Source organism: Notolabrus celidotus, chromosome 9 (genome assembly GCF_009762535.1).
Source record: "Notolabrus celidotus isolate fNotCel1 chromosome 9, fNotCel1.pri, whole genome shotgun sequence".
Classification (NCBI taxonomy): domain Eukaryota; kingdom Metazoa; phylum Chordata; class Actinopteri; order Labriformes; family Labridae; genus Notolabrus; species Notolabrus celidotus.
In genome coordinates this window covers 34,062,010-34,087,854 of record NC_048280.1, presented here as the reverse complement: position 1 = coordinate 34,087,854, position 25,845 = coordinate 34,062,010, and the positions used below count along the sequence as shown (strand labels likewise).

Below are 25,845 nucleotides of genomic sequence, written 5' to 3'. Positions count from 1 at the left end.
TCAGTTTCTGAAGCGCTGTTTTGAAGCCAATCTTCGCCGGGAGCCATATTGGAAATGTTGAACTCAACAGAACTTCTGTGGTGTGAGTGTGACGTAAAGAGGCGGGATTTCAGCCTCCTAGTCCAGTGTTTTTCAACCTTTTTTGAGCCAAGGCACATTTCATACATTAAAAAAATCCGGAGTCACACCACCAACCAAAAGTTTTACAAAATGACACATTTAGTCTCTCAATATATGAATCTATTTATCTGAGAGAGGGACTTTGGCTAGTTCTTTAACTGTGTCAGGGCGAACCCCCTTATTTACAATGGCTTTTGCGGGTAGTATTAATGTCTCTGCCACAGTGTGTGGCTTTTTTGATTTGGCTACAAGTTCAACTACTAAGTAGCTAGCTTTGAGAGCTCTCGCAGACACCGATGTAGTTTTCCTCATAAAAGTTGCCTTTTCCACCACCCATATTCCACTCTTCATCAATCAATCAATCAATCAATCAATCAATCAATCAATCAATCAATCAATCAATCAATCAATCAATCAATCAATCAATCAATCAATCAATCAATCAATCTTTATTTGTATAGAGCCAAATCTCAACAAACATTATCTCAAGACGCTTTTACTAACATAGGAGGTCTAGACCACTCCATGTCAAATTATATCTAATCTATCAGAATATATATCTAAAAAAAGAAAAAGAAATGTTCATCAAAATGACAGATTGGCCATAATTCTCCTGTCAGCCACCACCTCCACAGGGTCCAGGACTGAGCTGGCCTTCTTCACCAGTTAGTTCAGTCTTGCTCTCCTGTATCCTGTCCGCCCACAGCAGGTGAAATCCTTCCAATGTGGCTTTCGTGTCCGGTGTTAGCTCTGTTAGCATGATGCTACTCTGCCAGTATTCCCTCTGGTGCTGGGTTAGCTCGTCCACCTTATCGTAGATAGATCTTACACTCCCCATAACGGTGGGTGGAAGGACAGGTCGATGTCGTCTTTTTGAGCTTGCACCTCAATACCAGCACGTCGTCCTTGCCCTTCTCCTCAGCTCACAAGGAACACCAGGCCTAGCATCATTTAGCATCAACATGCTACGGGCTGCTCATCTAGTTTAGAACTTTGTCCAGGGCCCAGTTTGGAGTTTTCATTTTTGAATATTTATCCATCGCTGTTGTACACCTTTGTCTTGTCACATACAACTCTATCGCACAACTTTAATTCTATTGTCTTAAATTAACAGAACATTAGTGTGATTTATTGCCACCCAGTGGGCAGGTAGCACAGGTCAGTACATGGACGAGTATTGAATTACTCCGCCAGTCACTACACTGCAGGCACAGACGCATTACATGGCAAATTATTTGCAATATATGAATAATACTTTTTGGGAATAATTAAGTGAAATTGGAAAATGTCCCACGGCACACCTGACGATCTGTCACGGCACACTAGTCTGCCACGGCACAGTGGTTGAAAATCACTGCTTTATCTAAACACCAAACAATATTTACCATCCACCCCTTGCTCCCATGTCTTGTCCTGTTGTAAGTTATCACATGTTTATTTGTTTGTATATTTGTTTGTTTGTTTTCACCTTGTCCAGTCAGAGTTGTGTTGCTGTATTATAATTTTGTGAAATAAAAGAAACAAAAAAGAAAAGAAAAAAAGAAGTCAGTTGTGCCTCTCGTAATGGAAAACTCGTAATCTTATTATCTTCCAAATTGCTGCGTTATGAAAAAATTCACCCCCCGTACAATGTGTGCCAATTAAGAAACGAGCTATCCAGACTACACTCGTTTTTTGTACCAGGCTGTAAACATGTTTATTTCTGCTGTAAAGATCGTCTTCTTTGAATTTAGGACTTCTGCACTGGCCTCATATTTTTATGATGTAGGTTGCCACTTGAGCAGAAGGTTGCAGGTTGGATACCTGGGCTGTGTGGTTTAACCACTAAGCACAACAGATACCCCAAAATATACATTTCCATGTGCACTGAGATCAGATTTTCTGTTCCTATAACTACACAAATGTACTGAAGAGAGTTTTAGATAATACATATTTTAAATTGGCCAACAATATCAGAGCATACCACTGTCTGCCTTGCATTGAAGCTGTGCTGCAGACAGTGCTGAAAGGAAAGATCCTGCTGTACAAAGTACATGATGAAACAGTTCTTTGTTATAAACCGTGTCCTTTCACATTTTTCTGCTAGATAAAAAAAACAGCATTTCTCAACGCCTATTAGAAAACGTGTAATGTTCATGACGATGCATTTGTTAGACGGGTATTTGGCCTGATAGGCTGCATATCAACCAACCAATTCATGAGTCCAGCACCACTGTGTGATATTCTCTGGTGTCACTGCAGCTTGCTAAACATCACATCCACTGACAGGACATAGTAAGAAAGGAGACGTAATTACCCTTTATCCATCAAAGTTAAATTAATTAATTTGGTTGTTGAGTTTAAATGTGCAAAGAGGTTTCTATCTCAACCAAGCAGTTGCTTGATCCCCGAGGACTTGGGTTGGGAACCAGAGGGTCACCAGTTTCAGTACCAATGTGTCCCCAACCTGCTCTGGGTGCTCATGCATGTTCAACACCCCTCTCTCTGGATATCTTTCCATCAGTGCATGTCAGATCCTGAATGTGCATGTGTGTAGCCTCTGTGTGTGAGGCATGCTTGAAACTGATTGAAAGTGAATTGAGTCAGCATTTTCACTCTGACTCCTCCAATGTTGGGCCTCAAAAACTCTAAACCAAAAATAGGACAAGCTGGTAATAGCTTAGATACTTGAAGGGAGTGAAGCTGCAGTAATTCTCCTAAGCTAGGATATTTTATCCAGTTGTTTAAATTATAACTCTAATTTCATGCACGGAGAAATATTTTTTACGTCTTTAGACAAATAATTTTTTGCACATTCATGTTTAAGTTACTCCAAAATACAAAACACAATAGCCTGAACATTCACTTATTTGTTTGTGCAGAATTAAGCTTTGGCTTCCATCTTTTGGTTTTATTTAAACTGACCTTTAAGTCCCCTTAAGTCTTTTAAAACCTGTTGACCATGTATGGGCTGCAGGGGGCTTTCATGATATGACTGCAGATTGGTCATTGTTTGAATAATCCTGTGTGAAGGGAGCTAAAACCAAAAGCAGAAAGATACAACATATAAGATATATTCATTTGTCATTTGAATTATACAATAACATTTGTTTGTGAATTCGGCTCAGCAGCAACAGATGAAATAAAAATAGAATCATGTGGATAAAAACATTTAAGGGATACAAAAAAAAGGACAAACGATACACTACCAGTCAAAAGTTTGGACACACCTTCTCATTCAATGATTTTTATTTATTTGAATTATTTTCACCATTGTATTTTAATACTGAAGACATCAAAACTATGAAATAATCTGCTTTTGCCATAATCTGGATTACAACAGTAGTCAAATAGGGCTATCCATTGTGTACTAACCCTACCTCTGAACAACACAACTGATGGTCTCAAACACATTAAGAAGGCAAGTCATTCTACAAATGAACTCTTGACAAGGCTCATGTTCATTAGAAACCATTCCAGGAGACCACTTCATGAAGCAGACTGAGAGAATACCAAGAGTGTGCAAAGCTGTCATGAAGGAAAAAGGGGGCTACTTTACAGAATCTAAAATATAAAACAGATTCTGCTTTGTTTAACACTTTTTTGTGTTAATTAAATAATTCCATATATGTTCTTTCATAGTGTTGATGCCTTCATTATTAATCTACAGTGTTTACAATCATTACAATAAATACAAACCCTTGAATGAGAAGGTGTTTCTAAACTTTTGACTGGTAGTGTACATATATATTAATATATGTTGGGTATTGCACCTAGGGTCTGTTTTGCAGCAGATTTAAAGTGCAGTCGTGTTACATTTTATTGGGAAGTCTTCAGCAGCTTTTCAAAGGTGTGTTTGTGTGAGTGTGTGTGAGTGTGTGTGTGTGAGCGTGTCTGAGTGTGTGTGAGTGCGTCTGAGTGTGTGCTCTGTGAGGGGAGGCTCTTCCTCAGCCTTCCAGTCGATGTTCTAGTCGTTTATCTTTCACAGTGGTCGTGGAGCAGACAGACAACATGAACAAGACTTATAAACATCAGTGTTTCACAGATTTAAGGGATGTGAAACTACTGGAGGTCTTCTGGGAAATAACAACGGGAAAAAAAAAACATTTGAAGCTATTTTTTATTTTTCCTTAAATCAAGTTTTTCTACAGCTGCTGAAACAACATAACTCCTCAGACCCTGCTCATACCTAACATATCAAACAATGTGTAAGCTTCAACAACATCTAGAGAGTGAAACTGTTTGTGTGCTTGTTTGTTTTTATTTATATCTGAAATGTTTTTGATCAGATTTTTTTGTTGTGTGAATGAAGCTGAATTAAGGAAAAGAACATCTGATGCATTTCAATACTTTTTAGGAATTATTGACTTTACCTCTCAGTTTAGGTTTTTATATCCTGAGGGTATGAAGCATTCAAAAAATATTCAACAAGATGACATCATCATAAATAAATCAATAAATCCATATATATAGATAAATAAGTAAACACACACAAATAAATAAATCCATAATAAATTAATAAATAAATGAAAGACATCAAATATTTTTTGATATAAGAAAAGATGGATGCACAAACTACCTTTTTTTAACAGCATTGATAAAACATGGACTGACTGCTTTGGAATCAAAGGTCAAAATAAGCCCCACTGATTGGTTTAAAGTATCATGTGGTGAAACCAGAACTGTTGCAAATATACTCAAGAATAACAAAACAATGTTCAGTTTGCTGATTCATTGAATTCTGTGTTTCCACTGTCCAACACTCCCGTCTGATAACACGACGAGCGGAGAGAGAAGGATGATGGGAAATGTGTTCAGGACTTTATTTACTTTCTGATTTTATCTGCTCTGCTTTATCGTGCTCTGAGCTCATTCATGTGACTCCAGAAGAGAAAAATATAAATAACAGACTCTTCCACTGCTGACAGTGTGGTCAGTGTCCAGTTCATCTTTGAGCCAGACTCATGCAGGCTTTTTATTCCCTTTAATATTGTTACTTCATGGCTGTGGGATAAAGTATGACTCCCAGAGGGGAAACATGACACCTGACAGGTATACAACCTGATGTATGAGCTGAACCCGGCTCTGCACTGTAACATGGACGGACAGAAACATTATGTTGGAGATTAAATAAAGCTCCTCTCCCCACACTCGTCTCCTTTAAGCTTTTTTCAGAGAGATTCTTTGGCTGAGTGTCGAACTCCTCTTGGAGAGGAAGCTCAGGAGGTCGGCGAGACCTCTTGCTTCCTTAACCCCCTCCTTTATCACCGAACACCCACACCCCCACCACCGCTCCAGTCCAGATGAGTGTGTGGCCAACAAGATTGGACCCTCTCCTCTGCGTCTGATATATAGTTTCATTCAGCCGGACAGTAATTCTGTCAGCTCTGTGTCAGACGAATGTGTGTCTGGGCCTATTAGCAGCTGCGGCTGCAGAATTACTGGCTGCTGTGTCCTTCAGTTTGCAGACAATATTGCAGCAAGGGGGGGGGGCATGCACGCACACACACACACAAACACACACCCATCCCCCAGAGCAGAGCAGATGTAACCAGAAGAGGTGAGTGGGTGAGGAAGAGGTGAACAGGTTGATGAGGTCGAAGACGATGCTCGTAAATACACGGCATGCGAAACAGACGTAGCACACAGACTATAAACACCACCAAGCAACAGTTTAGTTTTCCTGTCCTCATTTTACGTCTCTTCATTTTAAGTCCTGTTTTTCCAAACATGGCAGCCCTGAAACAAATCTGTCTGAGGACTAATTAAGATTTCTTCAGAAGCTTTGGTGTCAACATTTGCTGGCTCCAGTTTTCAGACGTGAGGATGTGCTGCTTTTCTTTTGAGGACTCTTTTTTTTTTTTTTACTCTTGGTTTGAAAGATTATTTAAAATTTCCCCTTTTGGCGGTTGGGAATTCAAGAAGCAACCTCTGCTGTTGAAAAAATAAAGCATTTTGGAAGCAAAGCAAATGCAGTTCCTTGATTGTCCACTTGAGGCTGTCTCCAAAATCCAAAGAAACCACGTTAGAGTCCATGATGAAATGTCTGTTTTTCCCAAGAGGCAACCTCCGGTCTAAAAAATATGAGTCCAATGCGGAAGTGTTAAAAGCTGCAGTTCATCCAGGATCTGCTTGAGGCTGGCTCTGGAAGTACCGGGAGTACACATATACATGAATGGGAAAAAGACGATCTTTACAGCAGAAATAAACATGTTTACAGCCTGGTACAAAAGACTAGTGTAGTCTGGATAGCTCATTTCTCGATGTCCTCTCACTGTGAGGGGGGTGAATTTTTTTCTAACGCTGCAATTTCGAAGATATTGAGATTACAAGTCTTCCAATGAGAGGGACAGCTGCCTGTGGGAACACTGCAGCTGTTGGCTAGTAGGCTCAAACTCAGCCTCTTTACGTCACAATCACTCGACAGCAGCAATATGGCTTTCTTTCTTTCTTTCTTTCTTTCTTTCTTTCTTTCTTTCTTTCTTTCTTTCTTTCTTTCTTTCTTTCTTTCTTTCTTTCTTTCTATCTTTCTATCTTTCTTTCTTTCTACCAAAGTAAATTGCCCTTTTGGAGCCCCAAAACTCATCAAACTTGACACACTCATCAGGCCCGGTGAAAATTTTCAAATTCTTTTGGTCCCGTGCAAAAAGTCCCAAAAATGGCTCTATAGCGCCCCTTTCAATTTTTCACGTTTCAAAAGGCCACCCCCTCAACATGGTTCGACCTACATGCATGAGTTTTTTCCCCCATATCTATCAGACCAAGACCTACAAAAAATCCTCTCAAAGTCATGGTGAAATCCCAACAGGAAGTCAGCCATCTTTCTTTCTTTTTTTTTTTTAAATGTTGTTGAGTAGGTTTTCTCTCTGTGTCTCTCTGTGTCAGATGGAGAACAGTGTCATTGCACATGTAGATTCTAAAGATGTTTTTCCTCTCTCTCTCTCTCTCTCTCTCTCTCTCTCTCTCTGTCTCTCTCTCTGCTTCCTGAAGGTGGGGGATCAAATGAAGCTGCTCCATAACTGCTGGTCTGAACTTCTGGTCCTGGACCACATTTTTAGACAAGTGCAGCACGGACAGGAAGAGAGCATCCTGCTGGTGACCGGCCAGGAGGTAACTACTCCCTCACACACACTTCCCATCAGCCCGGTGCAGTCAGAGTGTGATTTAAAGGGGGTTCCTCTTTAAAACTTTGAAGTTACATATGATTCTCAACAACTGAACGGCTGGATGAATGGAGACTGTAGTTGTTGGATGGCCGCCATGTTTCTGCCATCTTTTTTGTGTAGCTACAAAACTCAAAACATTTTCATATTGGTTATTTTTATGCAAAATATTAATGATCATGTGTATCATTGTCAGGAATATCTCTTAGCATTGACAGCTCTAGCTCACTATCTGAAAAATACAACTCTAAAACGACTACAGACTCGTGTTGGCAAAGAAAACAAAATAAATCTAACCAATAACAGAAAATACATAAATGATTATTTCCAACATTGACATGTTTTGACATCTTTATTATAGAAGTGATGACCTCTCTGGTTATATTCAGACTTACCTCTCAAAGTGTTCACTTCCTCTTTACATTTAAACCTCTTCATCTTAAAAATCTGATTCTATTTTTAACATTTTGGCTTTAATCATCACATTTCCATTTTTAATTACACATTTTTTTGGTATTTGCAGAGGATGATGTTTTACAGAATTTGAACTTATTTCTCAAAATTGAAGAAAGAACAACAAAGTTGCATATCAATCGATCAATCAATCAATCAATCAATCAATCAATCAATCAATCAATCAATATTTATTTATTTATTTATTTATTTATTTGTACATCACCAAATCACAACAAATGTTCTCCTCAGACTCTTTCCAAACAGAGCAGGTCTAGACCGTACTCTATGTTCTATTATCAACAAAAACCCAACATCAAGACAGGATCAGATCCAGTCCCATCTTACAGACAGGACTCAGTCTGATCTCATCTTAATCCACCATGAGCAGAGCACTTTGCAGCCAGTGGCAGAGCCACACAGTTTTCACTTGGATGGCCAAACTGGAGCACTGACTGTTGAAGGGTTGGCCAAGCTTGGAAAACATTAGGGGCTAACCCCAAACCTAGGAGGGTTACTTACAACAATCACATCCACTTTAACTTCTTTTTATAAAATAGTTTAACAAATGTTACATTTTTGTAGATTTCTAAAGTTAACATTAAAAATGTAACTCGACAACAGTGTCAACATTTAAATATGCTGCACTGAACTCTTTAAGGACTTAAAAATGAAGATGATTGTCCACAGTCAAAGCATCAACAAAAATAACATTCAAATCCACAGAAACTAGTGTCTCTGCAGCTTGTTGAAACGCAATAGCTGATTTGAATATAAGAATCACAATCACAATCACAATCAGCTTTATTAGCTTGGTATGCTTGAAAACACAAGGAATTTGACTTTGGTAAACGGTGCTCTCTTTATACAAAGGCATGAGAATAAGACATACAAAATATAAATATAAATATAAATATAATAATAATAACAACATCGACTATAAACACAAAGAACAACAAATAGGCATGACTAATATGCACAGGCTGAAAAATAATATGATAATAGTGCAGTAGTGAGTAGTGCAGAGGTAGTTTTACATTAAAAGAGTATAGTAGGTGATGGTTAAATAATGAAATAATATATATTGTATATCTACATGTTTATTTACAGAGAGTATTGATTGATATGAGAGGTACGACACTGTTATGGTTTAGTGTTCATCAGAGTGACAGCCTGGGGGAAGAAACTGTTCTTATGGTGGGTTGTTTTTTTGCGCACAGTGATCTGTAGTGCTTGCCGGAGGGGAGGAGTTTGAAAAGATAAGATCAGATAAGATATTACTTTTTTTGATCCCCTGGTGGGGAAATTCAGTTGTTACAGCAACCCAGACATAAGTACAAACAAGAAGAAGGTTCAATAAGTACAATAAATAAAAATAAAAATAGATAAATAAAGATAAAATACAATTTAGATATATACAATGTTACAAATGGAATTTAGATTAAATAGCAGTAATTACAGGCAGTATTAAAAATGTTCAGTAGTGACAGGTTGACATGGTTTGATCATGGTTGGTAATGACAGATTAAGCAATAAATAAAAATAAATATGGGTATGTAATATGACCATGAGTTGTAGTAAACAATAATAATGTAATATAACATAATTAGATATAGCAAGATAATTATATAATATAATATATTATGCATTATAATGCCAGCAGCAGATAAGTAATAAAAGTAATTCCTCTGACATGGCAAACAGCCAATCATGTTTAAGAATTTCAGGGAGGCCACAGGGGTGGCCAATCAGTTTTCAGAGGTGGCAATGGCCACCCATGGCTACCCCCTGGCTCCGCCACTGTTTGCAGCATTTAGCAAGTTACAGTGGCAAGGATAAACTTCCTTTAACAGGCAGAAACCTCCAGCAGGACCAGACTCATGTTAGACACACATCTGCTGAGACCAAGTAGGGGTTAGAGAGAGTGACATTTGACTCTGTACTCAAACTGCAAGCTGGGTTTATACTTCTTATCTCAACTGTGTTGTTTGCATTTCACGTTGTTGGTAGAGTTAAATGCAAAACACTTCCATGATAAAAACTAAAAATGATAAATTTTTCGTCTTCTCAGATTTCAGTTTTGTATTTCCTGCCTACAACATTTTGACTGTTTTCTAACATTATGCTCCACGCTTGATGGTTTCACTTTATCCTCAGGCTTAAATGTTACTATTTAATATTTTCTTTTATTATAAAAAATCCCCCTGCCTCTTCTTCTCTGTTCCTTTTATTACTTGGCAGGTATTTTAATAACTATTTAAAAAAGCATTTACATTTTGAGCCACTTTTGACATTTCCCCATGCTCTTGATATTTGATTTCTTTAATCGAAACATTTTGACTCAACATATTTAAGATGCAGCACAAAGGCCTCTGTTCTTCTCTGTAAGCTAAAGAGTGACAGAAATAATTGCTACCATGTTTAATCCCTCACTCCACGGTCTTACGAATCTTAGGATCTCTGTAACAACCTGTTTTTTCTGTCTTCAGATGGAGCTGTCGTTTGTCCTGTCCCAGTCTGAAGCCACTCTGTCCGGTCTGATCCAGAGAGGTCAGGAGCTGGCGGGGAGGCTGCGGGCGCTGCAGGTGGACCGCAGAGAGATCGCCTGTATGAAATTCCTCCTCCTGTTCAATCCAAGTGAGTCTGCCTCATGTTTGCTCTTCATCACTCCAGGGTCATTACTTGTGAAAAAAAATATTCTTATGGAGTAGATTCTGCCGTCAGCGCTTATATCTGACCTTTGTCCTGTTTAGCCTATGATGTTGTAAACATTTTAAATATTCCATTTAGAGAATGAAGCCTCAATGTATAAACATTTCTTCCTCCTATACTGACCTGTCTGCTCATAACTGTGTTTTTAGAGACACATCGGCACTATGTGTATCCCACTTCAGAAGAAAAGAGTGTTTGGATGGAAAATCAATCACCTTGGTGGGGATGTAGGGCCACACTGATGCTGTCCTTTAGCGGAATTTGAAAAGCTAGGTTGACATTTTAATGAAAAAAAGAGTCCCAATTGCAGATTATCTGTGCTACCTATTTATTCTTAAGGTTACAAGTGGTTTCCAAACTGGCCTTTTTCTCCAATAAATTCACTTAATTAAATTTCTAGGGTTGAAAAAAGCCAACATTAACAAAGACATCCTCCTCCATTGTCCACTAATGGCATTCAAAGGAAGCGTAATGGATGGCTCCATCATTCGATGGCAGGGCCGACATTCATGTGGCGGTTCGTGCAGATGGAGAGAGCATAGATGTGGCTTGCCCAGATTCCCACAAGTGTATGCTGTTTAGCGCTGGCAGAGCAGGAACAAAGAGCTTTTGAATGGTGAGAGCACTTGTCATAGGCAGAAAATATTTGCTGTCTTTGCCTGTGGCTGCTTTGCTCACGCTCTCCCTCGTCTTCAGAGTCAGGTTTTTTCGGGGGTAATTTAATTGCCCTTACGCAGTTTGAAAAGATGATTCAGAACATTGATTCAAAACATTTAATTACCGTGTGAATGGGCTCTCGGAGCTGGGCTCAGCTGATGCTGAATGCCGGTCCACCGGAGGGCTCGGCTTTTGTCTCATGCACACGCTGAACCACCCACACATCATGCACTCCCATATTCCTGACATAAAGTATGCATACAGCCAATACTGGATATTAATTCTACACAATAAATAAATGTTTCACATACCGTCGTTCAATAGAGCTCCTTTATATGGTCTATAATGGCATTTTATGTAATCTGCTTGTATAACCTGAAAATATATACAGTTTAATTATGAGAGGAATTTATGTGAATGAGAATATGTCATCTCTGAGAGACTCTAAACTGAACCGCAAAAACTGAACGTATCTAAAATGACAAAGTCAGTCTCTGAAGTGATACGTAAATAAGGCATGTAGAGTAAATGATGAAGTTTAAATTGTCATTGATTGAGAAATGTTAAATCCAATCCACTTCATTTATATAGCACATTTAGAAAAACAATCAAGGTTAGCAAAGTGCTGCACAGTGAGGTAAAATAAGTGAAAACACACAAAACATAGTCAGAGAATAAAATAAAAGAATAATAATAAAACACATAAAACACTTTAAAAAATAAAAATGCTGTAAGAGCAAATAAAAATCCAAAGAAAGAAAAGACAGAGACCATATAACTCTCACATAGAGTTATATACAGCCAAGGAGTAAAAATGTGTTTTAAGGGGGGTTAGCTCGTTCCACAGTTTTGGGGGCCACTGCCGAGAAGGCACGACCACCAGTAGCCAAGTTGCCAACCAGTAGACCTCAAATACCTTGCGGGAGTGTAGCTTTGCATGAGGTCGGAAAAACACTGTGGAGCGATTTCATTTAAAGATTTCAAAACAAACAATGAAATCTTAAATCCTAAAATGAACAGGGAGGCACAGGAGGGAGGCGAGGATGGGGGTAATGTGCTCTCGCAGCAGCATTTTGGACTAACTGTAACCGTGACAGGGAGGCCCGGTTAATGCTAACATAAAGTGCATTACAGTCATCCAGTCGAGTCAAAATGAAAACAAGTTTAAGTTTCTCAAAATCATTAAAAGCTAAACCAATTTAATCTTAGATAAAAGCCTGAAATGGGTAAAAAAAAAAAAAAAAGGAGGGACTACAGAATTAATCTGCTTATCTAATTTAAAATTGGCGTCCATTATAACACCAAGTTTGGTTACTGTGGGTTTCAAGTAAGACTGCAGGGAGCCCAGGTCCAATATTGGGGCCTTGCTTGCAGCACTGGATTCAAACCCAATAATTCATATCTGTTCAGATAAGCATATTTTTACTTTAAGAATAAATACAAATGAGTCTTTGTAGCAGATGGAGACATCAGTCTGACACATGTCATGTTTTGCATTTTACCCTGACTACCACAACTCAGAGCAGAGGTCTGAGTGCTGGGTTCCACATCTCTGCCACATGTAACAGATTCTAATCCTCCACTGATGTCCATCCTCTCTCTCTCTCTCTCTCTCTCTCTCTGTGTAGATGTGAAGCTGCTGGAGGACCAGGCGTTCGTGGAGGGCGTCCAGGAGCAGGTGAACGGGGCTCTGCTGGAGTACACCCTGTCCACGTACCCTCAGTTCCAGGAGAAGTTCAGCCAGCTGATGGTGCGTCTGCCGGAGCTGCGCTCGCTCAGCACGCAGGCCGAGGACTACCTGACCTACATGCACCTGAGCGGAGAGATGCCCTGCAACAACCTGCTCATCGAGATGCTGCACGCCAAGCGAGTGTGTGTGTGAGGGATGCTCATGCCGTCTTATGTTGTTTCTCTGGGTGAGAAAGTGTGTGTGTGTGCGTGTGCGTGTGCGTGTGCGTGTGTGTGTGTGTGTGTGTGAGTGCGGGTAAAAAATCAAATGAAGAACAGCGTTACAAGTCCTCTTTGTGAGGGCTTCTGTTTGACTTAAAGGAGAAAACGTTCTTTAGAGATTGGGATTATAAAGCTCCGTCTGTATCAAGGTAGAGTTTCAGAGTTCATGTTTTCATACCCTGTAGAGCTTCATAAATGGGACCTTTATAAACTGGATTTTTTTACCCTGTTTTCAAAAATCTAAGATCAGATCTGCCTGTAGATCTACGTTACGTCCTTTTTGACCAAACATCACAGACGTCTAAGCTGCCCAGCAAACCTGCAGACTGGGAGGAAGATGCTCCTCCAGCCTGCAACAAAGACATGCTGTCAAGGCAACGTGTGACATGTGACAGCCGCTGCTCGCATCAGTTTGAAACATCCAGACTTAATTATTTCTTATTCATCTGCACAGCTTTGAACTTGGTAGGAGTTTTATGGTGATTTAAAGCATCTGGAAACCTAAATGGAATATTAAAAATTCACAGAATATCCAAATTAAATGTGTAATCAAGCTTCAACAGCAATCTGAGTGAAAATAAACATTCACAAATATGAAAAAAAACAGCTTATTTTACAGGTCAGAGCATTTCTGAGGACTGTGTGGGCGTGGCCTAACTCTTTGATTGACAGGTCGAGAGAGAGTTCACAGCCTGCATGTTTGAGCCGTCTGACTCTGAATCTAAAGACATCAAAACTCCAGAGTCTGAAATTGTTGTTGATTTGGGTTACCAGGGGCTTTAAGTGCACCTTATGAAAAACATAAGCACATTTAGCGCAGCGTAAAGAATCGGTGAACTCAAAGACGTCGCTGTTGGTTTCCTGATGTCCTGATTCATAGGACAGTGTTTGTTTGACCCCCCAGGGTCACCTGCAGTGTCTTAATGTGAGGGGTTGACCAAACTTGACCACATGTGAGTGAGAGCAAACTGCAGGGTGACACTAAATCCTCTTTATGACATTTTGCAGCTTCTTTTAGAAATCAAAGTTCAGGGAAATGATTAGCAGTGGTGGTTCTGGGGAGGGGCCAACAGGGGCCAGTGCCCCTGTAAAACTGAACCTGGACCCCCCTGTGGCCCCCCTCCCTCCACACCAAACAAATATTTTACAACAAAAAAAGCTTTGGTATCGTGCCAATGTTACAGGCGGAACACATACATGTGGCACTTGGTTCCAGTCCCTTAGAGCGCTAAGGGACTCATGTTGAGTGTAAACAGCCAAACAGCTGCTGTCAGTCTGCATGTTGATCTAGTACACAGTAGTATATATGTCTAGTAGATAGGGATGCACTGATGTTTTGCCAGTTTGTTCTCAGCCGGTCCTCGCCCTTCTCAGTCTCTTTTGTCAGGGTTGAATGTGTCCCTCTGTCAACACCCTTGGCCCCAGCCTGCGCCCCCTCAGTAAAATTAGTCTAGAACCGCCACTGATGATGAGGTCGTTTTTAAACAAATTCCAGATCCAATTTTTTAAAAACCTGCTCCTACATTATGAGTTATTTAATACATTTACATTCCTCCTTTTACTTTGTAGATTACAGCATCACATGTCAGAATTGGCCCTACAATCCTTCTACCGCTACACCTTACAGGTTTCACTTTATCAAACTTGTCCAAGCAAACGGATATAGAAGGAGCGTAGAGTCACAAATATAGAAGTGGAGCACATTTAGAAAGAGAGAAAACTGCACATGGATGCTTTGAGGGTGAAAACATAATCGGGGGGGAAACGGAGGAGAAGAAGGAAGAGAGAGGCAGATGGGAAAGAAAAAATGACTGTTATTTATCATGCAGTAAAAGATGCATCTCAAACTCTTCCTGTTCACACCATAGACTGTATAAAATATGGACGTAGTATACGTGACGTCACCCATCTGTTCCTGAGAGCTGTTTTGAAGCCAATCGACGGCGGCAGCCATATTGGAAATGCTGAACTCAACCAGGCAGAGTGTGACGTAGTGTGAGCCTCCTAGCTAACAGCTATGTGTTCCTGACCGGGAGTCACGTCAGTCATGTCCTTATTTGGGGAAAAACTGGTAATCTTAATATCTTCTGAACCGTCTCATTAGAAAAAAATTCACCGCTCCTACAGTGTGTGCCGATAGAGAGATTAGCTTCATAGAGCCAAGCCGTTTTTTGAACCAGACTGTAAACATGTTTATTAATTCTCCATGCATTGCAGTTTATAACACTTCAGCATGGGCTTCATCGTTTGAGACCGGAGGTTGCCGCTTGGTTCACACTCACATTAGTGTCATGTCACACTGACGTCACACACATCGTAGTGTTTTCATTTACACAACTCCTGTTCCTTTTTCTCTTGGCATGAACAAACCTATCTTTATGTATTTCTAACTGTCTCTGATCCCATGAAAAGAACAGAACCATTGATGCGTTCGTCCGTCTTAAACACTGAATCAGACTAAAGCTGGTTCATCCTCCTCCTCCTCAGAGCAGAGGAAACACACTCATGAAAAAGAAAAGTTTGTGTTGGTAAAAACAAAAATTTCAGGGTACAATCCAAATCCAAATTCAAATTGCTCACAGACTGTTCATGTTTCACATCATGCAGCTTCAGTTTTAAAACCTGCTGAAGAAATGCTTTGATTCATGGCGCTCTCTAAAAGCTCTTTTCAAACAGCACCGGAGCTACCTGAGCACCCTGAGTGATGTGATGATGAGTCTCTCACTCTCACTGTCATTTGTATAGAAAGAACACACTGCACATCTCCTGCAGACTGAGGACACGTTATATAATATTCAAATTCAGTGATTATTAATGTTAATTTTGTTAATGGGGGATCGTCGGACACTCAGAATCCATCGTTTCCCCCGCTGTGTGTCTAATCTTTAGAAATGAAAGTGATGCCTTCCTGTGACAGGCTGAGTTATTATCTGAGGGGCTCAGTGTTAGCTCGGTCTCTACCTGCAGCAGGTGTGCTTTATGAACCAGCTCTCCCCACCTCCATGCATCTGTCTCATCTTCATTGAGGATTTTTACCCCCGGTGTGCGTTAGTGACAAAGACACAACCGGGGGTGACGTTATTGACGCTCTCACTGTAAAAAGCTCTGCGTCTACAGCTTGATTTAATCCAGTTTGGTGAAACATCAGACACATTTAGTAAGTTTGGATCAACTCCTTGTCATCAAAGATGAAGATGCATTTCAGAGTGCTGTGAACTGACTGTCTGTCCAGTGCCTCTGTCACTGCAGTTACATTCAGGGACCGTCGTAAATGTGCAATACAGTCCTTTCATGACATTTTCCTGTGAATCAAGAGAATCAAAATACAGTCACAGTGGTCACATCAAGAATGTTTTATTTTGACTCTTTAGCAGGGCCAGGCTGAATTATTTAACTTAAGATATTACACGAGCAAAAGTGTTAGAGGAGTGAAATGTTGACGACCTTGATACCGACATCTGATCGACGACATGAATTATTTAAAGAGTGAAGATGTTTCGGCAAAAATCCAAGACTAAATGTTTTCAGTTTTCGTCGACTATAAAGGGCTGAAAAGACTTAAATGTGACTAAAACTAACAGGCATTTTCATCTAAAGACTAAGACTAAGACTAGATCTAAAATAGCTGCCAAAATGAACACTGCAGTAATAGCTGTTTTTCCTCTGTGTCTCCTCTGCCTTGCTTCTGGTCTGGGAGCATTTGAACTATTCTGCATGCAAATTGAGGCGACTCATCTTACTATGCATCAGATCAATTTACAGAAATGGTGCTGAAAGTCACAGAGCATGATTGGATTATTAACAATAAACAGCAGCATGCGTTAAGGAACATGTCTGATATTTTTGCCCATTATATTAAAAAATATAATAGTAGCTAAAGTTGAAATAAAACCTTGAAAATAGAAAATGTAATGAGTTTTCTGCCTTTCTTTGTTGCCAGATGACTCCTAAGTTTAGGGTTAGTGAACAGGTAATTATCAAAAGCATCAGTAGCAGCAGGTTAATTCATAACAGCACAGGAAACACAGACACATGCTCATATAGGTAGGGTCATTTTCTCCAGACCAACTAAATGAAGCCACATTAAATCACTTTGAGGGACAGTGGAGGGAGGCGAACTTTGAGCCTCCTCGCCAACAGCTACAGTGTTCCCGCCTGTCAATCAAGTCAGCTGTGCCTCTCATTGGAAGACTTGTAATCTCAATATCCTCACCCCCGTACAGTGTGTGCCGATCGAGATATGAGCTATCCAGACTACACTTGTTTTTTTGTACCAGGCTGTAAACATGTTTATTTCTGCTGTAAAGATCGGCTTTTTTGAATTGGCGTGTATGTGGTTTCCAGTACTTCTGGAGCCAGCCTCAAGCAGATCCTCAATGAACTCCAGTTTTTAGCACTTCCACATTGGACTCATATCTTTAGACTGGAGGTTCCCGCTTGTTCAAGAAACACTCCCCAGGTTTCAATTTTATGTCTTCAAACTGTTGCAGCGGCCTCACCTCTGAAACATCCTTGCCTTTTTTTTCCAAGTGGACATTTTTCCTGACATTCCTTCTCGTGGTTGCAGGGCAGCTTCTCTTGTGGACGTCTTATTTCAAACCCGGAGTGTATTCAAACTGAAAAAAAAAATATCTACAGATGAGCACAACACCAGTTTTATTTTGTATTCTGACCACTTTAAGTCCAGGAAAAATAACTGACAAACGATAAAGAAAGAGAAGAATCCAGATCTTTATTCCTGTAAGGTCACTAAAACTCTCCTCTCTTAGAGCTGAAGTATTTCTGTGTATTAATACTTTGTGACGAGGAGACAGTCCTCACCGCTGCAGGCCTTATCAGCCCTGTGCACAGTATCAGAAGGCTGACCTTTTGCTCTCAAACGCCAGGCTGTGTGTTTGTAGCTGTCAGTGTTTCTTCTTCTGTGGCTGAAAAGTAACAAATTGATCTTAGATTTACGAGAGACCCCGCCCCCTTTTTATAAAGCACAGGACTCTCAGCAATGAAGACAATGTAACTGATATTGACTGTCACTGTCATCACAGTCAGAGCAGTGTGTGTGTGTGTGTGTGTGTGTGTGTGTGTTTGTGTGTGTGTGTAATATTGTGCAGCTCAACTTTCTCACTGTGGACATTTCACACCCGTCTCTGTTCATGCATCCATGTGGCAGGGTCCGCCATTTTTAAAAGGTATTGTAGACAATCACTCCACCTGCCTTAACTTAATGTCTGCCTAAGAAAAAACACACACGCATATTAACACACATGTATGTTGGGACAGCTGTGTGTTCTCACTCTGTACAGTATATTTATGTTGTGAAGTGAATATCTACTGCAGAAAGAAGATAACATTTCAACAGTAAAAAAAAGTTCTCTGCTTTATGTTGAGGTCGCTGATGTTGTGGAGCTGATTCTCTTGATATTGCTTTGTTTTTTCGCTCTTAGTTCACCTTTTCTTTTTTTTCCTGTGAGTTGACAGTCCGTCTCGTCTTTATCTGAAGTGTTTTTCTCCCAAAAAGTGAAAGTGACCAAAACATTTTGTTTTCTTTAAATATATTTTATTGTAACAGCATCAAACCAATAAAAGTCAGTGAAGTAAAGCTCCTGCCTCTGTGTCCACTTTTGTAGCAAAGCACTCATTTTTACAACGGTCATTGTGCGGCCTTTTTTCAGCCTTGTCTGACGTCATCATTCACATCCATTAGACTCTAACACATTAAACTTCACTTTCAGAAAGTCCTCTTTAACGTCTTGAAAACAGACTAAGCTTGAGTCACTGTAAAACAGTTTGAAACAGAAGAAGAAGAAGAAGTCAGGTGAGGATCTGTTGCATGAAATCCTATAGAAGTTGAAAGATTGTGACTTTCCAAACTTTGTAATCAGACTTGCGTCCCAAAGCTCTAAACGCTGCTGGAGGAGAGAGGAGTGAGGAGCGAGGAGACTGATCGGAGGAGGGATAATCGAGGAAACACGAGAGCAGACTTTGCGGAAGTCTTTTCTCTGACAGACACGCCCCCTTATCGAATATCACTCACTGATTGGACGCTGCAGCGGCTCAGACTTCTCTGAAACTTAACATCAGCTGAGTTTAATAACAGAGAAAAGATAGACCTTAAAAACAGTCACTAAGGGTGCCCTGAAACAGATCATAAAACAGTCACTAAGGGTGCCCTGAAACAGACCTTAAAACAGTCTCTAAGGGTGCCCTGAAACAGACCTTAAAACAGTCTCTAAGGGTGCCCTGAAACAGACCTTAAAACAGTCACTAAGGGTGCCCTGAAACAGACCTTAAAACAGTCACTAAGGGTGCCCTGAAACAGACCTTAAAACAGTCACTAAGGGTGCCCTGAAACAGATCTTATAACAGTCACTAAGGGTGCCCTGAAACAGATCTTATAACAGTCACTAAGGGTGTCCTGAAACAGATCTTATAACAGTCACTAAGGGTGCCCTGAAACAGACCTTATAACAGTCACTAAGGGTGCCCTGAAACAGATCTTATAACAGTCACTAAGGGTGTCCTGAAACAGACCTTAAAACAGTCTCTAAGGGTGCCCTGAAACAGACCTTAAAACAGTCACTAAGGGTGCCCTGAAACAGACCTTAAAACAGTCTCTAAGGGTGCCCTGAAACAGACCTTAAAACAGTCTCTAAGGGTGCCCTGAAACAGACCTTAAAACAGTCTCTAAGGGTGCCCTGAAACAGACCTTAAAACAGTCACTAAGGGTGCCCTGAAACAGACCTTAAAACAGTCTCTAAGGGTGCCCTGAAACAGACCTTAAAACAGTCTCTAAGGGTGCCCTGAAACAGACCTTAAAACAGTCACTAAGGGTGCCCTGAAACAGACCTTAAAACAGTCTCTAAGGGTGCCCTGAAACAGACCTTAAAACAGTCTCTAAGGGTGCCCTGAAACAGACCTTAAAACAGTCTCTAAGGGTGCAGATCATAAACATAGGTTGGTTTCTAAACAGTCTGTCTGTGATGAGCTGAGATTAAAAAGTGTTTGATGTGAGTTTTAAACACAAAATACTGAATGCAAAATCATAAATTCAATATAACAGAAGGTGGATTATGTTATATCTGATTGTTTTTGTCAGATTCACTGTCTAATGAAATAGAGTAATAGAGTCTAATATCATAGGAAATATAACAAGTGTTTTTACTAACAGACAAACTTTACTGTCAGAACAAACGGGGGAATAACAGGAGAAATAACTGATCATTGATATATATTCTATCTGTCAGGTTAATAAAGTTTCATATGAGGCTGATCATTAATGAGCACAGGGTTTGAAAAGAGTTGCATGGTTTCTATATTCCCTTAAAGTAATAAGTAATTTAATAATGACGCATTTTACTGATGAATCGATCCGTGATGCTTCAGGACAGAATAAACAGAGAGCAGATTCTCTTCATGTGGAGGTGTGTATTAAACAGGTAAACACAGAGACAGAACGTTTCCCATTACTGTTAAACATTCAGAAACGGGCAATCAAATTTTGGACACATCTACATTTAAGCCCAAAAGACTCACTTCAATATATAAAGCACTAAAAACCCAAGAGCTGAACCCTGAAAACTGTCCCCTTAGTCAGCTGGTGAGGAAGCTAATCAGCCAGACTCCAGTCAGCACTGATCCAAAACACAACCAAATTAAACTCATCATGAAGCAGTCCAAAGATCTGTATTTAGAACACTGGAGAAACCAAACAAAGACCCCAAGTAGAATGAATTGTTATTTGACCCTAAACCGTGATTATAAATGATCTGAATATCTGTACAGTGTCAGAGATAAACAACAAAGATGTATCCTGACCAAATACAGGCTGAGAGACCACCAGCTAGCTGTAGAGACTGGGAGACACAGACAGACATGGCTGCCCAGAGAGGAGCGTCTATGTGCTCACTGCTCTACAGGGGACATAGAGACAGAGATTCACTTCCTCCTCCACTGCAGCAAGTTCTCTTCTCTAAGAGATTCCCACTACAGGGACATTACTACAATAGTACCAAACTTCCCAACATTAACCCCAGAAGAGAAACTGTCAGTTCTCCTGGGGGAAAGGTCAGCAGCTCCTCTGGCTGCTAAATATGGTGTTTTTGGGTGGAGGTTTTGTGAGCGCGCCGCATCGGGTGAGGACATTGAGATATGCTGTATAGGTGACACCATCGTTCATTAATGCATCTCAAATATGTAATATATGTAATATATGGTTGATATGTATGTGATGAATATAAGTAATGAATATGGTCTGTAATTAATGTATATATGGTGAGTGTAGCGTGTTGTGAATATATATAATGTATTGTATGAATTTATGTGCTTTGGCAATAACATCTCTTTGTTCATACCAATAAAGCAAATTTGAATTGAATTGAATTGACTGAGCTCTGTTACTTTTTATATTTTTCAGAGTTATTACAGTGAACATGTGTGCAGACACAAACAGCTGTTAAAGCCGTCATCACAAACCGACGTGGCTTCGCGTGACGCTCCGGAGGAGAGGACGTCTCATTTCTCTAAATACAAATCTCCTCTCTCCTCTCTCCTCTGGTTTCATTTCCTCGCATCTCTGGTGGGCGGGACAAAGACGCAAGGAAACCACGCAAGGATGGATGTTTAGAGCTTTGAGATGCACCCCAGGTGTCCGCTCCATCAGAAGGTCATGACCTCTGTGTACGAAGCAAACGTGGTTAATGTGATTTCACATTTCTATTTGCAGCCTGATGTTTCAAGGTCTTCAGATTAGAATTTGCATCCCCCATTTAAACATATTTGGATGAGAGGGTGGATATGCATTACTGCGCCCCGGCATGTGACCTGTATATCACAAGTAGCCGTGCCTTTAAGCTTACCTCATACTCTCTCAAACTACTCCTGCTTAAGTGCAAATATGAGCTGAAGTTATCTTATAAAACCAAAGAGACCAAACTAAAACTTTCAATTATATGTGGGATCATAATTTACAAATTGAAGAGGAATTGAAATATGAAGTTGAGACCATTTTATCATCAGGACATTGTTCAAGTGAGGTCACTCTTAGAAATCTGTTTTCAGTTGAGTCGATTCTGCATGACTATTAAAGAGACAATACAACAATAACACAGAGGACCAGTACAGAGCTGCGCTTGATATCTAAACCAGTCCACATGTCCTTGGTAGAAACTCTTAATACCTTTTATCACACAGCTGGGATCGGAACTTGATCCTGATTGGTCATTACATAGCAACATTCCATAGCAACAGTCTGTTATTTCCTAATAGCAGAGATAACTGCCACTCACTAAATACAAAAACACTCATGTTACTAGTTTGTCTGTTCGAAGGCAACGTGGCGGGGCGAAGTTGGCGCCTCCATGGAAGGGGACTCGCTCCTATGTAGATTAAAGAGGCTCATTCTAAGTTAACAAAAACTAATTCAAATATAGTTGGGGATTTTAGATTCCATGTCTATGGAGTCTTTTCTGATAAACTCTACACACTGCACCTTTAACCATTGCTAAGCAGGTTTGGAAACAATACCGGCTCAATGCAGTTATCAGGTTTCACACACGACTCCTGGGTGAAACCCTCGTCTTTGACATTTTATCTTTGAAGAGTCAAGGCTGCTTTATACTGCGTTGCCCCTACGCAGCAAGGGCTGACGCTCTGGAACCGGTTATTCTGTCAGGGAGCCGGTTCACTCACAGTCGAAACACGAAAAACCACTTCCCAATTGAGTGCTGGCTCCGAACCGGTCCAGAAACTGCCTCGGTTGAAAAGGGGTATCTGATAGTCCGGTCGCCTGTTTCCGTCCCCGCTACGATGTTGATCTACAGCTGATACATGTTGCTGTTTATCATACAGATATGATTACAGGGAAGAATACAGAGGAGGAGATGAAATACACGGCCGACGTGCACTTCCAGGAAGTGCTGTAAATGCAGGAAATACAATGCCGCAGAGCCGACCAATCACAGGGCTTGTGGTCTGACTTGATTCTACACATAGTTACATTTTGGAGGAGGTGCACGTCAGCTACTTGCGTAGGCCTCTGCGTGGGTACGGGAGCTACGCCGTGGTTTCGACGCAGAAGAATAAATCAGGCTTCAGTTCCAGCACAGAAATGAGCATATCTCCTGTTCCTGTGCAACTAGTCTAAGGTACATAATCACCTGACCTTGCAAAAAACAACATATAGAGCAGAGGTAGAGTGGTATCAGAGGGCAGATACACTAGGCCATTGTGTCATTTCCTGCTGTCCCGGATAGAACAGGCTGATGATACCAGATTTTGATGTTGTTAGAGCTCTGGTTGCTGCTGGGACGCTAAATTCATGGAGTTTAATAATGAACTCGTTTGAAAGAGAGAGTTAACACGTTTTGGAAAAAAGAGAAACACTTCATGAAGCTATGCAGGCACAGTTACATTTTATTAACCAAAGTTTTCAAACACCTGCGGTCTCACAAACCTGCAGGTTCTCCAAAGTGCCAAGCTGGTGCTCAAGAAGTACTCACTACTCTTTGTTTTTCAAAAGCTGCCAAACACTCAGCTAGTTCCACAAACCGACGCTCTGTCTCTCAGTTTGTCAGCGTCAAAAACAAAAACAACAACATACTGTTTAAAAATGTGAACATGGATCTGATCTGAGAACAAAAACCAGGAGAGGATTCACAGAATTGGACCTTCACCCATCATGTTGCATCTTCTTCCACTGTCTCCATCCGTTCAGGTGTGTGTGTGTGTGTGTGTGTGGTTGTGTGTGTGTCCACTTCTTCCCTCTCTCAGCAGGTGTAGTACATGTTTATTGTGGTTGAGTATCGGGATCCACTCCATTTGCAGCTCAACAACCTGTGGTGAAATAAAGTGAAAGGCATTAGCTTCGACTTGGCGCTCAGTCTGATGTTTAATGATTTTGCATTACAGGAGTGTGAGTGTGTTTGTGTACAAAAGAGAGAAAAAGAAAAGAGGGAAGTGAAAGGCGGAGTGAGAGAGAGAGCAGGTGTTGAAGTGGTTAATGGCTGATAGGGTGAATAGCCAGCACTGTCTGCTCCTGATTAAGGGAATGAACTTCTCCTTTGTCTCGCCGGTCAACAATGAACACCCAGCAGCACTCAAACACCCTCCATCAGGCGTTCTTCACAGACGCCTAAACATTTAATGAATCTATTGCAAACTTCTGTCAACATACTGCCAAGCAATTTAGAGCTATTGACTGTGACTTAACCCTCAGAGGAGACTGGGACCATCTGTTGAGTCCGTCTGCACATTCACATCAACAAAAGACATGGGGGCAGTTTTCACACAGGCCTGATGCTGAACACCGTGCAGGTAAACAGAGACAACAGAGGAAAAATAAAACCCCTATTTGCTCTTCCTCTTCTCGTCAGGTCTTTGTTTCATCTGCAAATCCTCCCCACATCTGAGCACGCTGTTTTCAAGGGGTCGGACTCCTCACACACTCCGACCAGGGTTTACGTTAGCCCGTATTTACCGGCTTTTAGCCAGTTTCACGTGCAGCAGCGTTCATTTTGGCGTCTATTTTAGTGTTGGAGCCATGAAGGGGTTCAAATGTTTATATTATGTTATTTTGAGGTTTAGGGTAGGATATTGTTTCTATACTTTTTGTGGTGTTATTTTTGTTGTTTGTTTACAATATGGTTTATTGTGGGATTAGTTAATAAGGTTATTTATGGGTCATGTGTTAGGGGCGGGGTTATTGAGTTCATTTAGGCCACCTGTGTTCCTTTGTTTGGCAGGTAGAGAGAGGGGGTGAGCTGGGTCTCCGTACTTTTTGTTGACCGCTTGGTTTTCGCTTATTTTTCGCTATTTATGCTTAATTGACGCTCAGTTCAAGCTATATATCACTTATTTTTCCCATTTTCTGTTTGTGCACTTTATCATGAGTTGATCCTTTTTTGGTAATAAAAGGTTAAACTTACTTTTTGTGCATAGAGATTTTTGCTTTAGCGCGTCTGACAATAACTAGGCCCAGCGTCAGCCTCTCAGCGGCTTTTGGCTCTTAGTAGTCGCTACATTTAGATTTAGTCTTAGTCTTTAGACATAAATGCGTGTTGTCACATTTGAGTCTTTTCAGCCCTTTATAGTTTTAGTCTAGTTTTAGTTCAGTCAGACAACTCACGTTTACTTAATAAGTTTATTGCAGCATACAGTATTGTGTTTGGCGTGTGGGCTCCGAACTTCATTACTCCTCGTAGATTATTTAAAGCAGACATTAGGAGCAATGAGATAGGACTAACCCCCCCCGGAGCCCGTAGGTGGAAGCCGGGGAGGAGGTGGGGACAAACTTCACACAGCACTGAGCAGAACAGCAGGAGCACTGCAAGCAGAGGCAGAGACAGGGAGGCTTGACGTTTAAATAGACCGCCGAATGAGGATGTTGAGATCAGCTGATGGAGAGGTGGTGACGTGTCAGTATGATGAGCGTGGCTCGAGTTGTCTGCCTGAACTAGCTTGCAGGCGGCGCTCCATTTGACGAAAACTCAAAACATGTAAGTCTTTGATTTTTGCAGAAACATCTTCACTCTTTAAATAATTCCTGTAGTCGATCAGATATCAGTATCAGGGTTATACCAAGTGTTAAAATCGTCAACACTCCTTTAACACTTTTCCTTGTGTAATATCTGAAGTTAAATAATTCAGCCTGGCTCTGCTAAGGAGTCAAATGAAAACATTCTTGATGTGACCACTGTGACTGTATTTTGATTCTCTGAAAAATGCCATGAAAGGACTGTATTGCACATTTACGACAGTCCCTGAATGCACCTGCAGTGACAGGCGCACTGGACAGACAGTCAGTTCACGGCACTCTGAA

The 25,845-nt window shown here is 40.6% G+C and overlaps 2 protein-coding genes across 3 annotated transcripts in view; one reads left to right on the top strand and one right to left on the bottom strand.

Annotated features, from left to right (window-relative positions):
- The window catches only part of LOC117819069 (nuclear receptor subfamily 5 group A member 2-like), a 36,043-nt gene extending 17,413 nt beyond the window's left edge, over window positions 1-18,630 (top strand). Inside the window, exons 5-7 of one of the 2 annotated variants that reach the window (XM_034692276.1) lie at window positions 7,090-7,209; window positions 10,205-10,352; window positions 12,713-18,630. In XM_034692276.1, the coding sequence (XP_034548167.1) occupies window positions 7,090-7,209; window positions 10,205-10,352; window positions 12,713-12,966 (522 nt within the window). In that variant the 3' untranslated portion in view covers window positions 12,967-18,630. The remainder of the gene's footprint in view (window positions 1-7,089; window positions 7,210-10,204; window positions 10,353-12,712) is intronic. The other variant, XM_034692277.1, reaches the window with a different exon arrangement.
- A 4,791-nt stretch (window positions 18,631-23,421) lies between these two features.
- adgrd2 (adhesion G protein-coupled receptor D2) overlaps window positions 23,422-25,845 on the bottom strand; it is an 85,002-nt gene continuing 82,578 nt past the window's right edge. The window contains exon 25 of the mRNA XM_034691122.1: window positions 23,422-23,861. Within this exon, the coding sequence (XP_034547013.1) occupies window positions 23,854-23,861 (8 nt within the window). The 3' untranslated portion in view covers window positions 23,422-23,853. The remainder of the gene's footprint in view (window positions 23,862-25,845) is intronic.